At 35.7% G+C, this 21,598-nt stretch overlaps 2 protein-coding genes across 3 annotated transcripts; one reads left to right on the top strand and one right to left on the bottom strand.

Moving 5' to 3' along the window:
• Positions 1–2,610: 2,610 nt before the first annotated feature.
• LOC135687082 (activated RNA polymerase II transcriptional coactivator p15) lies at positions 2,611–9,306 on the bottom strand. The gene is made up of 5 exons (XM_065203537.2): positions 9,150–9,306; positions 6,160–6,225; positions 4,866–4,974; positions 4,120–4,199; positions 2,611–2,849 (listed from the first exon to the last, which is right to left on the bottom strand). The coding sequence occupies exons 1-4, from the start codon at positions 9,303–9,305 to the stop codon at positions 4,126–4,128; spliced, it is 405 nt and encodes a 134-aa protein (XP_065059609.2). The 5' UTR covers position 9,306; the 3' UTR covers positions 2,611–2,849; positions 4,120–4,125.
• On the top strand, positions 9,279–21,380 carry LOC135687078 (uncharacterized). Of its 2 annotated transcripts, none has more exons than XM_065203528.2 (10): positions 9,279–9,402; positions 11,125–11,202; positions 11,933–11,979; positions 12,130–12,184; positions 15,054–15,404; positions 15,868–16,051; positions 16,342–16,451; positions 18,559–18,645; positions 19,339–19,476; positions 20,125–21,380. In XM_065203528.2, exons 1-10 carry the CDS (start codon positions 9,352–9,354, stop codon positions 20,224–20,226), a joined length of 1,203 nt encoding a protein of 400 aa, XP_065059600.2. In that variant the 5' UTR covers positions 9,279–9,351; the 3' UTR covers positions 20,227–21,380. The 2 variants fall into 2 exon arrangements, with proteins under 2 accessions (XP_065059600.2, XP_065059599.2); XM_065203527.2 differs by having other exon boundaries at positions 15,859–16,051.
• Positions 21,381–21,598: the final 218 nt, after the last annotated feature.

Raw genomic sequence — 21,598 nt, 5'->3', positions numbered from 1 at the left:
CGATCCACATAAGGAAATTAATTTTCTGCTTACTTTTGGTTATTATCAAACATTCATTCTATGAGGAATGTTGGAAGAAAAGTGCTTCACATTAAATACAAAAACTTCCAGTGGTTAAAATTTCCAGAAAATAAACTTCAGCGAAAATATTTTCGTCATTTCGGACAAAAATATTTTTGGACAAATGATGACCAGTGTTTTGGATGTTTAAAACAAAACAACTTCAGGTTATTGATTCACACATACTTTAAAATCATTAACCCTTTTAGAATCTCGCGAGAAACTCTGAGTACAGAAAAAGTGAAAGTGTTAAGAAACTTTCAGTACCGAACTGGCACAAATTATTAGTTTCTAATATGGAATACAGGCATTGAAACTATCCACCTTGTCGAGCAAAGTTCCCTTCCGAGAGCAAAATTTCTTGAACATTTAGAAGATAAAAAAAGATTTTTGTCATATTTTTTTACTATATGTGCTTGTAATTGCTTATAATTTTCAAAAGGGTCTTCTGACTCAAGTTAAGGTAAAATTTAGTCCCATCGAACGTTGGGGAATGCGCTGTTAGGGGTGCATCGTCCTAAGCCATTGTTAGTGGTGGCATTGTGTGATAGGGTGGCCAATTCCTTCCACGCTGCTTTTACCTCCCTAGTATGTTTCAATAAGATAAAGAAATCAACGACCAATAAAGTCTTTTAAGAGTTGAAGGGTCCCTAACAACCACGAAACAACGTCACGTAGAAAGGACAATGGCCGACAAGTATAGTTATTATACAAACTCAAACATGTTTATATATCTTATGTAGAATGCGAACCAACTTTTAGCGTATAAATATACTGTAGAATTACGGTAACACATACAATACGAGCAAAATAACTGCTATTGAGTAATTGTTACGGCTCTATGTCACGACGTAGTGTCACGAGGGGTGTCACGATGCTTGGAACCAGGGGCGGATCTAGAAAATATTCTGACTGTCGCACACAAGGGTGTGGTCGGAAATATCATTCGTGACCACACCCCTTGGTTTTTAAGGATATTCGCCCCCTTCTCATTTGAGCAGTCGACACGCACATTAAATTGGCTTTTATTTAGAACGTGGCCAAACTGTTGTTTATTCCTTATCTGAGTTTTCAATTGATACTACAGAATCATTTGTGTTGTTTCTTAGCCAAGCGTAAAGCAAGAAAGCGTATTGACGGTTTTCCTTTCATAGTCAGGCAAAAATTCGAGTCGTCTTTTTCGATTTGTTTATAGTATACGATGACAAACCAGGCCACGCGAAAAAATAAAAAACATCATTGCAATGAATTTTCAGAACTAACCAAATAGAACAAATTTACACAAATATTCATAAAACCTGCATTAATAACTAATATTATTTAATAGCTAAACCAAATCAGCGTGTAAGCATGTATTTTACTCCCAAGAAACCCCTTCGAATTCAGGGGAATACCCAAACAAGTAAACATTACCCGGAAATATCTGAAAGCTGATAAAGAACTGAAAATCCACATTGAAAAGATTCACTTTGAAAGTTTTGTCTAAGTGAAAATTTTTCTCTGCCAACGTCCTGAACATTATTTCTTCGCCAGAGCCAAATCGCAGGTATCGCCCACTGATTATCACCCCAGTCCAGTGCATTTATTGACATTAGTAGGCCCTCGATCCATGGAGGAGGTAATGAACATCGAAACTTGAAAACATCCCGTGTCGAATGTTACTCTGAAAATCTAGCGACCTTGTCTTCCAAATTACCAGGTTTAACCTATTCGTTTTACATGTAGCCAGCCGACTCCATAACACAAAATTCCTTTTCTCCAGTGAAAAGCTTGCCCATGCCAGGCATAAATAAGCTCAAAACTGCACAATACACGCAATGAGGGTGGATTAATCTTAGCCCAGTGGTGCGACCTTACTAAAAAACATACTGTGCACCGAAGTTCGCACTATCTAGCAATTTGATTGGCTAAATATTTTGAAACAAAAGCTGTGCGAATCGGTGCGAACTTGCTACTAATCATACTGTGCACCGAAATACCCTAATCTAACTACATTGGTACCCTGTTGTTTTTTAGTCAGGATGCTTTGAGATTTGAATCAGATTGAATCAAGATCGAGATAGAATTAGAGATTGTGTTTAAGATTTTGCTTCTGTTTATGGCCAGATTTAAATCATGCATGATTCAGACCTTGGATCTTCCTGCTCCTGCACGGCGTTCAGTTGTCAAATATAACTGAAGCATAATTCCCGAGTAAATAGAATCAAAACACAAATGAGAAATTTGCCAATAAGCGAAAAAGTTGTTGTTCAGCAAAAACCTCTCTCGAGACAGATTCTTAGTATAATTTTAAAAGTTTGACTGTCGCATGTGCGAACGGTGCGAACGTCTAAATCCGCCCCTGCTTGGAACAACTGATAAATTATTGAAGCTCAACTTTAAAGATTCAAAACATTCGCAACGGCCAGAGTAGGACTAAGTATAGACAACCTTAAAGTCCAAGGAAAATCTACCAAATCTACCCTGCTTTAGAGTTCTCGTAAGATTCATTGATTTAAACAGCTTTCAACTGATGGTTATGAAAGATTGACAAAGAAAATAAAAATGGTATCAAATGAGCAAGCAATATTAATCCAAGTAACATACCAATATGACAATATTATCAGCACATTAAACAGCTTGGTACTACAGTTAGTGGCATTATACAGTTTACTGTAATGGGGGACTCCAGCGCGTTTATTCTCCTCAGCTGGGCTTTTTAATGTGGAAGATACTAACTAACCATACGACCAATGGGTGGTGAAGAGTGGATTCCAATGTCTTTAAAACGAAACAGCACGGTTGTATTTCTATGAAAGAAACGAAACTACCCTGAACCTAGTTATGAAACTTTTAGTTAGCTATATATTCGAAAAATATTCTCTGATGACAGACGAATACGTAGGCAACAGGAAGAATACGATAAAACAACATTTCTCCACTACGAAGACCCACATACACAAAAGAGACAGGGGTTTGTGAATAAAACCCATATTGAATAGAAAAACCGGCCAAGAAGCATATTTCGTGATCCTATTGTCCACGATGTCTTTAGTCACATAACATGATATAAATATAAGGAAAACAAACACGCGCATGAAACCTGTCTATGGTTGTAGTCTCTTCTCTACATGGTTATTTAAAGCCATCTTCAGGCAAAAACACTATCTTAAAAAAACGTCGCCATTACAGAAATTGCCCCAAGGAAAATGCGCATTTCAACAATTTGCAGTAGCATACACACTGAAGCGCTCTAGAGTAAAGATCTTCTAGGTTTTCTAGATAATTTTATGTTCTTCGTGGAGGAAAAGGATGATACAAAGCATTTTTCATCTCTCTGGGAGATCATGGAGACCGTCTGTTTTCTCTTCATTGATTTGGATTGATTGACTTTTGGCGGTTATAGAGATCTTCTACAATACGCAAAAAACCTTGTTAGAGACATTTCGCTAACGTACTGCTCAGTGGCTGACCCGGGGCAGGAGATAAATTTTACGAATGCGATATCGCATTTCCGTAATACACAAGCGTAAAAATATTCCACAGTGGCAGTGAAATTGATAATAATAAGAATTCACATATCGAGATTGTATGGTATAACTAGTATCAGTGACGAAAATAATGACGGGGAAGATTTTGCAGTAGCAAAGTTATCGAAATGATAAAAATACATACAATACATAGCAATAACACGAATAAATCCTGCTATTATGAGCCACGTTATAAACAAATTCTTGCTATTACGAACTAATAACTTGGTTCCTCTGTATACTGTTTTCGGGATTTCACTGCATATACAATTCCCTGCAGCCAAAGTAACATGCGAGGAAGGTTTTATAGTAGCAAAAGCGTTCCGAATAGTTCAAATATATACAATTTTTTCTAATATAGTCTTTATAACGCCCTTCCAGATACTATTAAAGATATCCTACATTGCATCTGGTACTTCTTTAGATATATTAAAAATCTCCATTTATTGATATTTCAGCTAAAAAATTCCTATACTTATTATGATACTTGTCAAGTAGAACCGAGAAACTCTTTTCATGTAGATAAGAACAAAAAAATTTGCAACGTTACCTCTTATCAAGTCAATGCCTTGTCTACTTTAGGTATTATCTCTTTCAACTTCTTCCACTGATCAACCGACAAAGAAATTCCTGCAAAAAGTGGAAGCAAAAGTTGATTGTGGTTATATAAAGTCTAATAAAATGATCGATCAAACATCGATCAGTGATTTGAAAATATAAAAAACAAATAAATTTACATGAAAACACTTAGTCAGAGAAGCAAGTTGTAACTATCAATAACATTTCAAATTGAGCCTAGGCATCATGCTAAAACCAGGTGAGCAATCAGACAGTGTACCAGATGAGTAATATCTAAAGCGATTGACTATGAAAACACCAAGAAAGCTACTGAAAAGCCATCTTACGACTAAAACTAGAATTTAAAACAGCATTGCTGCAAAAAAGGATTGAGATTGTAGCTGCAAATTGCTTAGTGGGTGCTAAAACAGACCTAGTTTTCTGCAGGGCTACTCTAAAACTTAGAACTATCGCAATATTTGGGTGCTTTTGCAAATATAATGACTTTTGCTCAGAATTGTGCTGTTTTTAAACAATAGACAAATGGTTTCTCACATATCAGATAGCAGATATAGCACAATATCGCACTGCATTTTCAGGAAAGGCTTTCCTTTAAGGAAACAAACTCAACTTTCCATTATACGACGCATTATCAATTAACCCAAGATAGGGTTAGTTGTATTTTCAAGATAAAAAGAAGAGATATATTTTGGGTTTTCTGTATGAGAGAGAACTTACCCTTTTTCCCAGGTTTTTCTGTTCCATCATCAGTCTCGTAATATTCTCTAATGTCAACCAATAATCTTCCTTTGAAGTTATTTATTGATACTTTTCTTCTTTTGCCAAGCTTAAAAGGAATCAGCATTTTAGAAGCAGCTACAAAGAATCAATCAATAATAATGTGATGTGAACGGTTTACAGTACCGCTTAGGCATACCTGGAATATGACCAATCAGAAAAGGCCTTGTTGCTTTTGCATAGGGAGTGATAGTGGGATGTTTAGTTGAAAGAAGAGATGAAGGGAGGGAGGAAAAGACTGAGATAAAATATTTTGTTTTGGGGCCAGCCCTGATAAAGTGTAGCAACAGCCATACTTTACAAAATAAAAGTATTTTACTTATGCTACTTAAGTTCTTGGGAGGGCCAAGGCCCCTCCTCCCCTGACCCCCGGTATCTTGCTCCATGGAGGAAGGGATGGAAGGCTGGATGGATGGAGATATGGTAGGGATGGGGAGATGGAAAGAGGGATGGAAAGAGAGAGAAGTATAGATGGAGAGATGTGTGGAAGGAGGGATGGCAGGCAGGGATGGAAGGAGGGTTTTAATTGTGTTTCTTTGGTCAAAAATGGTAGGCATTAATACAACATATTCCTGATAAATATACATTGAAGTTAACAATGTCATACAATTTTTGAATAACAAAATACATGATTAAATAATATTTGAGAAAGGGAGGAGCACAGGCCAATAAAATGTAAGATCCAAATTTTTTTTTGCTATTTGTACAGTCATTTGCAAATGTAACTGGATTGTAGTTATCAAATACACCGCCTGCTCAAGACACCATTGTGAAAGACAAACATTGGCGTTAAAGAAATTTGAAACATTGCAAATACTTTGCTGATAATTTTAGTAGCATGTTATTATCATTATTATTATCTACACATTAGTTATAGGAAATTGAATATTTCTTATTTTTGTTGATAGTTCTTTTCTGCTCAAAAATTGTAACATATTCTATTTTGTAAAACATGACAAGCTGATAGAATTGTTACAAAGTCTGGATTAGAGTTCATTCAAAATTGAAGATGTAATTTCCAGTGGAACAGGGGCCAGTAAAACGGAGGAAAATATATTGCTACACCTAAACTTTTACAAATCAAAGCATAAACTTCCACAGGTTTTACAGCAAAGACAACAATTAGTAATAAGCTGGTGACATTTGCAAATGACAGAGTAATTGGTTCAGGTTGTTTATTGTTTACATTTTCAAACTAGGATTACTTAAAATAAACTGAAATTTTTAAAATTACCTCCCAAACTGTTACTTCTTCATCTGACTCTTCAGGCTCTGGCTTTTTCTGCTTCTTTTTCTTTTCCTGTAAAATTCATCACATAAAGGCTACAAACAAAAACTTAACATGTGGATGCCCATCTTGAACACTTAAACTTTGGTCATACTTCTTTAGAATGATTCCACAAATTTTTTGAAACAGAAACATAGGAAAGATGCTAAAAAGTCGAAATTCTTTAAAATGCTGGCTAGATAAATACCACAAACCATCTGTGACAGTGACATAGCTAGCAGTCATGCCTGTCATGCTGGGAGAGACCATCCATTGTCAGAGGTAACACTTTTTAGAAATATTTATTTACATCTGAATACATCTCATTTTCTTGTAACTTTATAAGCAGTGGCAGAAACTTGGTCAAATATTGGGAGGAGGGGACAAGCCTATTGTTTTTATAAGGTGATGTCACATTTCCCTATTGTTTAATAACGAAAATACCATTGTTCTCCAAAATATTGTGGTGGCAACCACTGTTTACAAGACTCTGGAACATCTATATTTCTTTGTGCCAAACAAATGTAAATTGCAACCTCCAAAAGGCGGTCTTCTATTTTGGGGTATGACCAAAACATAGGGTTCCCAATTTAGTCATGCACTTAACTATGAGCATGACCATGCCCTGTGTTTTGGTTACGTCCATAATGCTGGTTTGGTCATGCCTAATGTATAATGCATATGTTTGGTCATGCCTAACAATAAGAATGATACAGGAGGAAGGCTAGCCATGCCATTTCATCAGAGCCAAGGATACAATATAAACAGTTGTGTGATGATGGTTAATTTGTGAATAAGAATGCAAGGGGTCATTTATCAATGATGGCAGCACTGTTGTGGATCAGTCAATGAGATGGAAGGTAATTCTCTTGAAGTAGAATGCAAGCAAAAGTATTTATGACAATGGCAGGATTTTTAGCTTCAATGGTTTGATCTATGTGGAGAAGTGGAAGCATGAAGGGCCTTTTTAGCATTTGGCTAACCAATAAAGGTGCTTTGTGTTGGGACACAAAATCAACAGGATCAGTCAACAGGATCATTGTGGCAGTTAATCAATAGAGAATGCCAAAAAATGCTTCAAGTTACAAATTACAAGTTACTTGAACTTTTTGATGATTAATGCAATTACACTGTTTTGCCATACAATTAAAGACAAACTCAAAGCTTTATTGACTTTTTTGTAGTTGATAGTTACTTTTTATTACTTATAGCTGTTTAGATAAAATGTTGAGCATGCTGCAGGTTAAAAATGAACTTAAGCCTCCAAATTGAAAGAAATTAGGGGAACAAGAAAATATATAAACCAACTTTATAGACAAAAATGAACTTTCTATTATGTATTTCTTATATGTCTTTCCTAATAGTTAAGTTTGCTAAATGTCACCTTGTATATAGAAATTGACCAACAACCAAAAACAGTGTCACAACTGTATAACTTAGCATCATTTCATGGAGTAACATGACAATTGCTTGAGAAAAATTTCATCAGAAGATATTTCATAAGTAATGGGCCTTAAACTTTTTTATTCAAAAGGAACTCATCAGTTCAAAAATTGGGGTTGAAAATTGGACCACACCCACATTCTTCAATTCAAGGAGGGGGCAAGACCACTGCTATCTGGCTTGCTATGCCACTGATCTTTAAATGATATCAATTTGGAAATTATGCAGCCCTATTTTGCATAGCATGCGAATTCAGGTTATCTGCATCACTTTGCATTTATTTGTTATCTTTCCTTTTCATACTTCTTTACACCCAAATAAGCTATTGGGCAAATCAAATACAAGCAAATTAAAAGCTGTTGCAATGCCAAGTGCACCAGCACTATCAATTTATGCTTGATGGTGTAGAATTAAGCTTGATGTATCTGCATAAGAACAGTTCTGATTAGTCTATCTGCTAAAAATCAGAAGGATGTTGTACAGAAGGAGGAAAAATATTGATGGAAAAGAAAGGGGAAAGGGAGGAAATGTTCTCAAAACATGGAACGCAATTCTTCTAAAAATTTAAATAAAATGCATTAGGTAGGGGCAAATGTTATTTTATCTCAGGGACATCTGAGCACATTTAAGGGCGGGGGGCTCTAGACCAATTGGCAAACTTTTATGGGTGTTTTTCCAGCATTATTTTGATGCCAAAACTTGAATATCATACTTCAACTGAACATATCAAAACCTGAACATCATGCTTCTTATTAGCACCCCCTTTTTTAAAAATAGTTTGATTGTTCTTTACATTCTAAAAACTTTGAACCAGAACATTTCTGTACCCAGACTGGTTCACATGATATTTCGCCATTCGCTTCGGTTCTCTATTTTTAAAAGGTTTGGGTATGTTTTTGCATTACCAAAATTTGCATGCATTTGTGTACCCGGACCGTTTTACATGCTAAATTCCACCATTCGTTTTTATGCCCTATTGTTTAAATGCTTGAGTACGTTTAAGCATAACCAAAATTGTCATGCGTTTGTGTACCCGGACGTTCCCGAGACAGATATGACAACGCCACTGATTTAGGTGAATGGAGCAACGTTGGTAACGTTTCCCCCAGTATAGGGCGCCCCAGTATACGGTCATGCCCCAGTATAGGGATTGTCAATCAAGATTATGTTCTTAAGTGCCACCAAAGCCGTTTCGGTACGTTATCGTCGCGATGATAGATAGAAGTTATTTCAAGATACGGCGGCTTCTTCGGCCAGTAGACATTCAGCCATACATTTTCAGCAAGCGGCCATGTTTTTGCTCTGATAAAGCCCCGTATACTTTAGAATTTAATTTTGATTGACAATCCCTATACTGGGGCTTGGCCGTATACTGGGGGCGCCCTATACTGGGGAAAACGTTATCAATATGGTCAGGTGAATGATTGTTGGATGATGTCGAGTCGATCATTCTCTGCATCATCATTTAAAGTAAGAGCAATTAACAAATGAATTTATGGCAGCAAAAAAGGTACCTTTCGGTCATCTCCACTGTTATCAGAATCTGACGTTGATACTAATTCTTTGCTCTTTGGTCTCTTTGACATCGTGCTTACTTCTACGCCACGACTCTTCCCCGCCAAGTTCTGCTGTGGGTTTTTGTTTTTTCTTTGAATTGAACTGAATTCCATTCACTTCGAGGACACTTGAAACAGAGACTATCAGAAAAGTTCCAAGATGGCCGCTTTGTGGATAAAAGATAATATCAACAACGATGACGACGAATCGGTGAGTTGTCAGGAATAAAATGAACACAGTCACGAAAAAAGCTTTTGTGCCTCATTTCAAAATGATTTAGTGATCCCATTTCGATAAGCGCCCAAATATAGCTTTTGAAGTGTATTTTTGGTATCACAAAACTAGGCCATTTTGTGTATGTAGGTACTATATATTTTCTGCGTTCTTGCAAGGTTATATTGGAAAACGGCACGTTTTTAGGAGAAGACAGATGCATAATGAAAATCAAGACTCCTATAAACTAATTTCCATGATAGCACTATTGATCGAAAGATCTTCATATTAAAACGAGCGATAATTCCCCTTTCGTTTTGCCTCGTTGTTTGCGTAGCTGTTCTTGACGAGTTTTTTATATCAGTGAAAAATTATAAAAATCACTGACTGAAAATTGCAAATACAGAAAATTTGTGCTTAAAACAATAAATTTAAACAAACCTTTCATTGTAAATAGCACATGGTACTAGACCAGGCAAGTGCACACCCAATATTTTTTCTAAAATGTCCTCCTGCACACCCGGTAAAGGTGATGACATTTTGAAATCTGGGCGTAGTGTGGGGAGTGGATGTGTCTTATAGGATTGCTAAGGGCAAATTAAGAATTTAAGTTTCTTCAGGATAGACATAATCTTGCACTGATTTGACTATCAATCATGTTCATTTTCTTACTTCACTCATATTCCTTATCACCCATATTCAACTGATACTCGTGGGATCTAAACTAGTTGTGTATTATTAAAGGACCTTGTTTATTTTAGTAGGAATTTCTTTATGAGCATTTAATTAATTACTACAACAAAAGTATGAATTTGTTGTGGTATCAATAAAATGCTGTAGGCAACCTCAGATGGCAAAAACCATCAAATTGAGGGGTCCAATTTGAAAATATACGGTAGCAGTGGGGGCTTATTTGAGGGGGGGGCTTATTCAAGGGGGGCCAAATCAAGGATTTATGATGCTATTGTGCACAATTGAAGCACAACTTAACATATGTGCACACATTGCAAACTTGAAAAATTTGGTCATCTGAGATCTTGTTGGAAACTGCCATATTCTGCAGTCTAGGTACTAGATGATTAGCAAAATAGTTTACAGGAAAATATCTCTCCTAAGCCATCAAGCACATCTCTCTTGCAGCCAAAAAAAATTAAAACAAACTGTGACTAACAATGAAAACATAAAAAAGATAGAAAAGACAATAAAAAGGGGTGCACCCTAAATGAATCTGTTTGTAACATTGATATAACTTGTTATTCCCAAAAGAATGTACCCATTTGATAATATATCATGCCTGTGTTATCATTTCAGTCAATTTTCTTGTGAAAACGTCCTTTTAATAACTGAAATGGTGTGCAAGAGGATGGTTTTTTAAAATATAGCAGTAGTTAGGCCTGTGGGCAATTTCACACTTTGTAATGCAGCTTTCTAATTATCTTGTATCTTTATCTGCTATGCTGTGCAAACTGAGTACCATCCATTGAAAACTCTATAATTTTGTGCAGAAAATTTCAGAAATTGATTTTGAAGTTGTTTTTAACAGGCATATTTCCCTGACACTTTTCTGTATGGTCAAGTTTAGTTGAGAAGATGTTAATAGCAACTTTATGTCTAGCATTTGTCAAAAAAATGTAAATTTTATTCTGATCTCTCAAAACAAATAGAGATATCTTTTTAACACACAGTGTTGCTTAATTATCTTTGTTTTGTTTAAAACAGAGTGACAAAGATGTTGAAGATATTTGGGATGACACAGCACTCATAGAGGCCTATGATAAAGCAATACAGTCATATAAGGTGAATTGACCCTTCTGAATTGTCAAAACTTATCTACATTTGCAAAGCTATCTACATTTTCAATCTAAATTACTCCAATTGTTGTTTCATTAAAATTGACTTCCACTTAAATTAAATAATATTCAATCACATTTTTAAATTGGCTTAGTTAAGTAACATCTAATCACTTTCTAAATGTGAAAGATTTGGCCCTTTGATGCCACCAGGTTCTCTTTGCACAAAAAGCATGACTTTAGAGTTGATGCACATTGTAGCAATGTATTAGCAGGCATTTAATTCCTCTTTTATAACATACAAATTGGATTGGCACATTAACATCAGGTTTGGTAAGCTATCGCTTTTCTATAGAAATTGAATGAAACACCACTTCATTGAAAGCTTAAATTTGCATTGAGGAATTAACATATAGGAAATCTAGACATGAACAAATAGGTGTAATCTTTTTATGATCTGATTTGACATGCAGAAAACGCAAATCAGTTGAGGGACATTTTTGTAAGACTGTTGCGTGTTGATGAATTTACTAACTAGATATGAAACTGGACAAACACACAATAGAGAACGAGGGGACATTAAAAATTTGTGATTGGTTACATAACTCTATGTAAACAAAATGTAAGGTGCAAATGACAGTGACACAATACAAGGCATGATTATAGATAGAAACTATTCAATGCAAACCCTTGAAGCAGCCCAGTTATTTTGACTAACCTGTCCTCAAATTTTGTAGAGTTCATTGGAAAGTGGAAATGGCAAGGATAGTGCTCAGATCAAGAAGTATGTTTTTTATTATTACATTAATGCATATTTCCATATTATTGTTCATTTTTAAAGTAAGGGTAATTTTAGCAGAATTGAAAGCATTTAATCTTTCATTTCATCAAAGACAAGGTTTTCATTAAATCTTTACTTTTCTATCTTTAACAGACAGAAGCAAACAAAAAAAAGCAAGAGCTCAAAGAAAAAGGAAAGCTCTCACTTGGTTAGTTAATTTTGCACCCTCAAAGAATTATTACATTTTTGAATGAGCATTTCACTATAAGCATATTGTTTGAATGAAAGAGAAGAGTTGTCTTTTAGTGTGAAAATTTGAAACATTTTGCACCCAGCACTCGAAGCTGTGAAGTATTTTGTGATATCAAAGCATTTACCAAGCTTATTTAAAAGAATCTTTAATTAATTTTTTGGTTTGCTTTATGTTTAAAGTGCCTTTTAAGATTTCTTTTGCTGATGACTGTGGTTTCAAACTATCTATTTATTGTACAAAAAACAAGTATTGTCTTTAATCCCATCAACAAAATTGATCAACCCCAAGACAAGTCTTTGTCAGCCTTTTCTCTGTTGGTTGTCAGCTTGGTCTCTCTACTGTAGCTATCAAGTCTTTGTCAGCCTTTTCTCTGTTGGTTGTCAGCTTTGTCTCTCTACTGTAGCTATCTTTATCAACATAGTTTGGGGCCTTGAGATCTGAGGCTCTCAGCAACATTTGTTATACACATTGTAGCCCTGTGTCAAAAATAGGAATTTTATATCTTGCTGCCTCATCCAATCTCTCTCTTGCACCATTTCTGTGCCATGTCATAAACTTCCTTACTTATTCTATCTGCTACTTGAAGCATTGTAGCCTTCTGCTGCTTTACATACGATTATAAAATTTTATTATCAAGCTGGTCATCCTATTTCCAAGCTCGCAAACCTTAATATTATTTTAAAAAATACAAAATCTAAAAGCCAGAACTACCGATCTCTAAGTGTGAGATCTTAAAGTTTTCAACGGCCTAAAATCCAGAATTCACTCCAAGAATCATTAAAGACAGTCCAAAATCTTGTATTAAAGGAGAACTGACACGCAAAATAAATATGGTATATTCTATGCAGAATTTGTCGCTGACTTCAAATCTGGAAAAAGTTTTCTTAGATTCGCCGTCTTTCTCCGTCAATTACGTCACAGCCAGGACTCAGGAAGTTCCCGAAACGGAAACAAGATTATCGCTAGGAGTTGTTAAAATTCTCGGTTGACGTCACAAGTGACATGTTAACAATGCCACTGTAAAAAGGCTTTCACCGCAACGGTGAAAGTACAAATGAAGTTTCGTGTTTTATTGAAAATAGTCCGCGATGAAAAGACACAAAATTGTCAGGCATTCTATTTATAAGTATAAAGAAGCTAGAAAATCCTAGCTGCATGTCTGCTAGGACGCTAATATTCACATAAAATTTATTTTTATGCCATGATATCTATTGGAAAAACCTCTAAGCTTATGAAAAGAAGGAGTCGACTTTGTTTGAAAACTGATGCCGTTTCTTCGAAATTTTTATTTTCAAAACTACAAATAAATTCGCAACAGCGGGGGGGGGGGGGAGAGGGGTGTTTGAAGCAATAGCCAAAAGACAAACGAATTATAGTGGAGACGGCAGTAAATGCGATCCTGCAACCTGCTTTGGGTGCAGAAATATGAATTGAAGAAAAGGCGTTGATTGACGGGAGTTGCGAGTGTTACTAACAAATAATTTTACTGAACTTTATAATTATAGTTTAACAGAGGTTGAGATACTAGGGAATAACCCAGTCTTGCAAAAAGACCATCCCCCATCCAAGTCAAACATGTTTGCAAAAAGAAGAAAGTGTGCCAGCTAAACATCATTTTCTTCGACTAAAAAGTCAAACTAAGATCATATTTCGTAAATCCAGACTTTTCAAGAGCCTTAAAGGTAACTTGTCGTTTCCTGAAACCTTTCACGCCCAGTAAAAATGACATATAATTCCTGCAAGTACGACTTTCAACCCACCTTAGTATTTAATATCACGATACAGCTAACGCGTTTGAAACATTGAAAAACAATCATAGAGTGTTACATTGATAATTAATAACTTGCAGTTCCGTTTAGGAACTTTAGGACATCATAGGCATTTCAACGAGTTAGGCCGATTAGGCCAGGCAGACAAAGCAGTCTGGACAAAGACGCCTCAATCTGAATGAAATTCTAGTTTTACGATATCTGATCTTTTTTAAAATGTGCCAAAAGGAATATTTTTAATAGAAATTCCATATCAGTTTGTACTTCCATTCTGTTCTTTGTTTATAATATCGTCACTATTGATCCATTGGACGGCAGTCTGCCCAAGCAGCAGCGCTGGTTGGTGGCACAAACTCAGAAGGCTGAAATTTTTTTTGTTTCGAAATCAGTGTAATAAAACTCCGAGTCAGAGTCCCAAACCATTGAAAAAGTCAATTATATGTCAATTAGCTCCTCTTACACGCACAAAATAAACATTTGTTCGCAGCATTTTCTTAAAGGTTTCTATAGAGAAACACAATACGTGCTGAGAACATGTCACTTGTGACGTCAAAGATGATCACCCACTCGTGACGATTTTCGCCTCGAGTCTCAAGTTGTCGGAACAATTGTCGTTTCTTCATTCAAAACGCCTGTATTTCAAAAACGGTACCTGTGATTTAAAAATTTTTTCGACCCCGGAATCTGCTTGTGACAAACTACCGTTTTAGACAGACTTATTTTTGCGTGTCAGTTCTCCTTTAAATAGTTTATACAGGAAAAACTATGTTTAACAATGCATAAGATATAATTGAACTATCTTCTTCTATTTCCAACTGGACTAAAAGCTTTTCAGAAGACTATTTGCAAATTCCAATTCCACAAAGAACCAATGCAATGCGTCTTTCTTCCTCTCACGTTGCTTTCGATCTAACCTGGATATAAATTTTCTGCTTACTACCATTACAGTGTGTTATTACTGTAAAGAGTATCATAGGAGAAGTGCTTCAGTATGCTTTGTTCCGCTTATTTGGTCGTTTCCATAACATATAATTGTCTCTTCTTTCTTGCTCTAGAAAATCGCATGGAATGTCGGAGATATTTGTAGAGCTATTTACTATGCAGATGGACTTGTGTATGATGGACAAATTATTGATATACAAAAAAGGGATGGGACATGCACTGTAAGATTTGATTTCTATGAGAATGAAGAAATTGTCAATATTGAAGATGTATTTCAAAAGGACCATGATAAAAGGCATAGTAATGGCATTGATAGGAAACATGACTCAAATAAAAACAGAACGATGCAAAGAGGCAACAAACATGCAAATGACAGAATAGATACCCGCAGAATTACTTCTAGTGGCAGTGAGAGAGATGAAAGTGCAAACAACCACAGATCCTCACATAGACACAGTGGAGCTGTAAGTTAATGTTATTTAACTTTTTTAGGGGGATCTTCTTTGAAGTTAGACCATTTGCAGAGCCCTCGATGAGCCCTTTAGTTCGGTAGCCCGACTGATGCTTGGGGCGACTTGGCTAACGCTTAGGGCGCCCCCTCCCTTCTCTACAACTTCAATATCGGCAGGGCTTATCCGCTATCTTTCAGGTCACGGAAATTTTTCCTAAAAATTTCCTTGTTTTGGTCTTTTAACCTACTTTAGAGTTTGGCTGAATAGTCGAAAACCCTTCCAATTGACAATTTTCTCTACATTCATGAGAACAATTTAATTTTTTGAGCGTGGAATTTTTGATTATTTTGCGATATTTCTAGCTGTCTTTGGCCTTCATTGCCGCTGGATTTTTTGCTTATTTTTTGCTTATTTCTAGAAAAAGATCTCAACCCTCTGTGCAATCGCAACCATTATCTTCTCTCAGAATTTTCAGGGTTCCAGCTCATGGACCATTGGGGACGTTTGTTTGGCAGTGAACCCTCGTACAGGAAGATTCGAAGAGGCAGTGATAACAAACTTGAATGCTGGATACAGTGACGTCACCTTCACCACAAGCATGCTGAAGGAAAGGGTATCTTCCTCATCGCTCAGAAACAAAAGCTCTAAAAGAACGCTTCGTGAGTTTTTCCTTGAATTTTTTGTCAATTTCATTTTTGCTGAGTTATTGCTGCATGATATTGTCAAAGAACCTAGTAAACAATCTCTGACAGATGGCCTTACATTAAATTTTGTTTTGCATTTGTTGTTCTTCGAGACTAGAAGAACATCTATCGCAAAAGTACCCGCTACACATATCTTTTTTTGACCTATAAGTATATTTATTATTCTCACAAATGTTTATGCCCTTGTTGAAATAAAGTCAGTCTTACGTTATTAGTATTTCTCATTAATATTTGTTGCTTTTTAGGTCAACATAAATGTCCTAAGCATCAAATGCCAGATTACCACAAAGAAGATGACGAATTTTGGTTTCCAGGCCTCGCATCTCCGTTTTTCCCTCCATCTTTCATTCCCCAGGTTTGTCAACACTGTTTCACAAATACTTCACATGAAACAAACACCTACTCCAGTTTGTAAATAATTTATGAAGAGTCAATCACAAATACCCTGTTTACATTTGTCAAAACCAGACGATCAGGTCTCTATGAATTATTTAAAGGCAAATTCGCCATGAATTTTAAAATGCGTGGAAGGTGTGTGCTTAAAGATGAAACTTCCCGCCCAAATAATTAAAACCATTAAGATAAACGCGTATATGACTCTCAGTCAATTTGCGTGAAAACTTAAGTTGAGTTTTAGGTGCCTATATACAGTATGATGACGCATTACCCACAAAACTGAAAACGCTTATTCGAAAAGCCATATGTGATATTCTGATTGCTTTAACAGCATGTTCAGACACAGCCGTGCGATTTTGATTCCTTGCTTCATTTCCTTTTAATTTGCAAAGCAAAAAACATCAACATGCTTTCATGGCATTGAGCTGCAACCCAATCGCTACATTGTGTCCTCGTTGTTGTGTCCCCATTGTAGTATTAGGAACAAAACAAAGCCAGAACATGTAAACTACAAAAGGGCCTTTTTGTGTCCTGCCATTCTCTAGAAGTGATACTAGCGCCAAATCAATGAAATTGACAAACATGACAGAATATGTTTTTTACGTTTGTTTGCATGGAATAACCTCTATATTTAGATTGCAATTTTTATGCAATAGTTGTTGTCAGGATTCTAGTATTGATAATCGATATCAAAAAGGAATTGCTGTCATGAAGTGTAATTCTGCAAATTCATCTTATGCTCAATTTGCATATGTGTCTTTCTTACAAATATTTTGCTCTGTGTTCCAAGCGAATGTAAGATCGTCATTCTCATCAGTTTTAGAAACTGAAATTCTTTCTCTGCCAAATTTTTTCTCTGCCAAATTTTTTCTCTGCCAAAATCTGGATCTGCAAAATCTTGTTTGTACAGTCATTTTTAGCGACTGCTGATGGGTGTGAAAGTATCATATTTTTCCTGTCAGTAATGCAGATATTGCCTTTTCTTCTGCTGCTTTTTATTTTAAAATTTATTTTAAATGTCGCAAGCAACTAGCATTTATAACTTCAGTCTCAATTGGTTCTTTTTAATAAGCCTCGAGTGTGACTGATAATACTTCATTTCAAGTTGTTGCTTCATCCCGGTTTCTGCTGTGTAACTTGCGAGTATATATTCAAGAACACGAACATCGAACATCGAGAATAGAGTTTTTGTTTCTTAAAAGCCAGTACAACTGCGAAGATTAGCTAAAAATGCGTTTGAAAACGAAGGAAAATGAAGTTTAGCTGTTCATTTTTTTGTTTTCCAAACAGAGAAGGAGCAGATGGATTTTGATCAGTTTTTCACTTTCGTAGCAAAGGATTTTTGCAAAATATATGATCAAAATTATATAAGTAAGCTTGCGGGGGATTTTTTGCTAAGTTTAATATCCAATTAAAGTAGCCACCGGTTTACCGTGAGATGCAAAAGTTAAGGAAAAACTTTTCATATGATCGTCGAGTGGTGTTTGCGTTTTCTCTACAGGTTAACATATGATTCTTCTTTTCCCTTACAAATTGCTCTGTTTTTTGTATTTAACTACTTTTTAAAGTCCCTTTCAAAGTTTCTTTTCTCGGGAATCTACTGTCCCTTTTCCTTTACAAGTATTAAGAACCTAAAAACCCACCACAAACCCCTCAGTTTTCCACTGCTGAGCCGAAATACTATCTTTCATTTATATTTATAGAGATCTATATTTTATTAGATAAAACCAGTCAAAACCAGTTGATTGGCCTATTTCGATCCACAACTGGTTATATATATATTTCCTAGCGTAGAGTTTTCGATCTATGTTCTGACGTTTTAAACTCTGAAGAGTGTCAGACGAAAAGCTTTAGTTTACTAAATGTTTGCTTTTTTCAAAGCCATTCAAAACCAGTTGTAAGCTCAACTAATGTCCTATAAACGAATTTCATAAAATTCAAATATTTTAAACCTGCAGTTTTTCCAGACAAAGCGTAAAATGCATGCAAGAAATTATTTCACGATTTTCTACCATATCTGCCTATCTTGATATTGCCATGAAGGTGACCAATTTGACTTCTTTTAGATGCCCCTGTTTCCGCATCCACCATTCTCTCCGTGGCAAGGGTATGGACTGCAAAATTCTCATGGAAACATGCCGAAAATAAGACGCGTAAGTACGCAAAAGTTCGCTTTAGTGCTTCTCTTAAACCCTGCTCAAACGCTCTTAACATTTCACGGAAAAAAGTCAAATTTGACTGCCAATAAGATATCAGTATTAGAGTTTTAAAAAACCTTTTCAAAAGTGGTCCAAAATATCTAGTGATCTTACTCAAAATATTTTCGTTATTCAGGATGTTGCCTTTAAACAGCCTAGTTTACAAATATACAGCTAGAACATCTATGAACAGTGGAGGTTCACGTAAAAACCGTAACTAATTCTGCTAGCAAACCACTGATTGATCTTGTTGAATAAAGTCTTACCTGCTTATAAAGTCGATTTATAGACCTAATATATGCCGATTTGTAGTCCTGATAACCGCATTGTCCATGGTAAAAAGATTCATGCACTGAATTTTAGACACCTTTACTCTACAAGCGTTTTTCTTATATAAATGTTTTTCTTTAAAAGTAAACAAATTTTAATGTTTGTAAGTAGCTACAAGGCGAGGATCTGGAAAGTGGTTCATCTTAAGTCTTGAGTCACGAAAAGGAAGTGTTTTTCTTGAATTGTGATCCACATTCAGAGAATATATAAACATAATATTGCTGCCAGCAATTGTTTCATACAGAAACAAGGTGATTTTGTTTTTATTTGCTTATGGATAATTTCAGTTTTGATGTTTTCTGCTATTTTTTATGGTAGGCGGAACATGGGCTGCCCCCTCCCCCGCCACCACCTCCAGCTAGTCTGCCAATAGATGCCGAAAATGTAAGTGATGACGCATTAGCAAGCATGTTGATGTCATGGTATATGGTTGGTTATCATACAGGATATTACCAGGTTGGTTTTTTTGTTTCATTTTTGTTTACGCTGATCGCCATAGCAGATGTAAAAAACCTACACTCTTCCATCAAGGGTACCTAGCTTCATCTTTAGTTTTGCAATCTTAAAATGTGGTACTTTTGCTGAAAACTTTTTTACGATCTAGAAAACTAACTTCTAAATGGTCAGCAATGAAATCGTCAGAAGTAGAAAGAAGATATTAGCTGTCTGTATTTTTCCTCTATAGAGAGAGCGTGTTGCCTCCTTACTAAATCGTATCTTCAAGTACACAAGTCATGACAATGCAGCCAAAACATTTTTCATAAAAGTAACAGTTTCAAAAAGGTTTTCATGAGTGTTTATTCAAAGTTGCTTAAAATGATGGATTATTCCTTGCTTTTTGCGAACTCTTATTGTTTCTTTTAGTACTAAACTCCTAAATTGATTCTCACTTCCATTGCTGGACACATTGCATTGCAAAACCTGATGCCCTCCAGGCACGACAGGCTTTTATTCATAAGCCGAAAATCCGACCGAAAAAAATTTCGAAGCAAACTTTATTGCTTTATTGCTAGAAACCTTCCTCGTTTCTGCTAGACTTATTTTCACATATCCGTATCTGCAGGCAACATGTTTTTGATAATAAAACCAGCTTCATTTCTGCAGGGTCTCAAACAAGGTAATTCTGGCCAACCATCTCCTAAACATTCGGATAATATTGATCCAGTCGAAACACAGTCAACTTCAAGCTCAAAGCCTGAACTTTAGCTAAGCTCTTGCAACGTGGGCCTACCAACAATGCTCGGGGACGTAGCATCGATTGTCACAAGCAAACGCATTGTCTTTTTCCTTGGATAAATTGTCCATATGTTCAAGTTAATTGTTTAGTACATTTTACATATTTGACTTTTAACGGTCAACTGACCTCACCCTCTTTTGTTATGTCGTGACAATGATTGTTTTTGTGTTCATCCTTCTCTTCCTGCCTGTTGCATTTTAAATAAACTTAATGTTATTATTTTACTGCCAAATGTAGTTGGCTCTTTTGCTTGCCTTTTCATAAAGCGTTCACATCTTCTTAGAAATTAACTGAAAATCTAAGCCTTTTAGTTGTTGTTTGGACTTTGCTATACAGGGCAATAAAAATTAACAAGGATTCGATTAGAAAAAACTGTACACAATTGTGTAAACGCAGCATAAACTTGAATGCGAATAAAGTTTGCAAAGCTTTTTCGTTCCCGTGCACCTTTTATGACGTCAACCAAGCCACGTGGTCATATCATGTTTTGTTCCGTATGTATAGTATATCCAGAACTCGATTAGGGATTTTTAGGCCATTGACCGAAAATCTCACTGAGATTCTTGCATCAACAGTGTGCAGGCAGGGGACAAATGCTACTTTATGATCTTCAACTCTGTCAGTACACTCTTTTTTTTATAAGAACCAGTAAATTTAAGTTCAGGCTTACTGTTCTTAATTTTTTCGAAAATCTGAGGCTGGATTGTTCTTAATTTGTTCACAATCTAATAGGGTATAAGCAGTGCGAGTGTTAGCTTTTTCGCTCTAGGGAGGTGTTCAGGCCTCATTTGCCAACAAAGTGAGTAAGACAACCTGTATTTGCCGAAAAGCATGAATATTCGACGAAAAAGCACCCACACATCGCTAAAAATCCTCTATTTTGAGAAAAAATGTTGTTCAAAATTGCATTTTGCAGAAGCTCAGCCTCAGCTTGTTCTTAATTTGTTCTTAACTTTTGACCAATTTTGAGGCTCGTGTTCTTATAAAATTGTTCTTATAAAAAGAAAAGAGTGTATTTCGAGTAAACTTTTTACTAATTTGTCTGTGTAAGATATGTTTATATATGTAGAGAATTTGTCTGGAAATTTCTTTATATTTCTTTTAACAACAGGATATTTTTGTCTTTTACGGAGTTTTTGTTAAAAAGAAACCTAAATACTGTTGAAATAAGCGTGGCGCTTCCATCGTTTTTTGAATATATCTCCTATGACAAATGATCTTCTTTTGGATTCTTTATTTCTTGTTGTTGCAAAACCATGCCTTCTCTTCATGTCCACACCTGCTTTCGTCATCTCATTTGAAATGCATAGTTTTTATGAACCTTGTATGAAAAATTGGATC

The sequence above is a fragment of the Rhopilema esculentum genome, chromosome 20, assembly GCF_057945365.1.
Source record: "Rhopilema esculentum isolate cy_ngs chromosome 20, ASM5794536v1, whole genome shotgun sequence".
In the NCBI taxonomy this organism is placed as follows: Eukaryota; Metazoa; Cnidaria; class Scyphozoa; order Rhizostomeae; family Rhizostomatidae; genus Rhopilema; species Rhopilema esculentum.
Note: the sequence above shows the minus strand (reverse complement) of the source record. Positions and strands in the feature narration are given on the sequence as shown.

What these genes read in the sequence shown, in the direction of transcription:
- LOC135687078 (XM_065203527.2), top strand. Translation starts at nt 9,352, where the DNA reads ATGGCCGCTTTGTGGATAAAAGATAATATCAACAACGATGACGACGAA. An exon ending in ACAACGATGACGACGAATCG is followed by an intron (nt 9,403 to 11,124) that starts GTGAGTTGTCAG and finishes TGTTTAAAACAG; the next exon opens with AGTGACAAAGATGTTGAAGA. An exon ending in CACATAGACACAGTGGAGCT is followed by an intron (nt 15,405 to 15,858) that starts GTAAGTTAATGT and finishes ATCTTCTCTCAG; the next exon opens with AATTTTCAGGGTTCCAGCTC.
- LOC135687082 (XM_065203537.2), bottom strand. Translation starts at nt 9,305, where the DNA reads ATGGAATTCAGTTCAATTCAAAGAAAAAACAAAAACCCACAGCAGAAC. An exon ending in ACAGTGGAGATGACCGAAAG is followed by an intron (nt 6,226 to 9,149) that starts GTACCTTTTTTG and finishes TGAATTTTACAG; the next exon opens with GAAAAGAAAAAGAAGCAGAA. An exon ending in AAGAAGTAACAGTTTGGGAG is followed by an intron (nt 4,975 to 6,159) that starts GTAATTTTAAAA and finishes ATTCCTTTTAAG; the next exon opens with CTTGGCAAAAGAAGAAAAGT.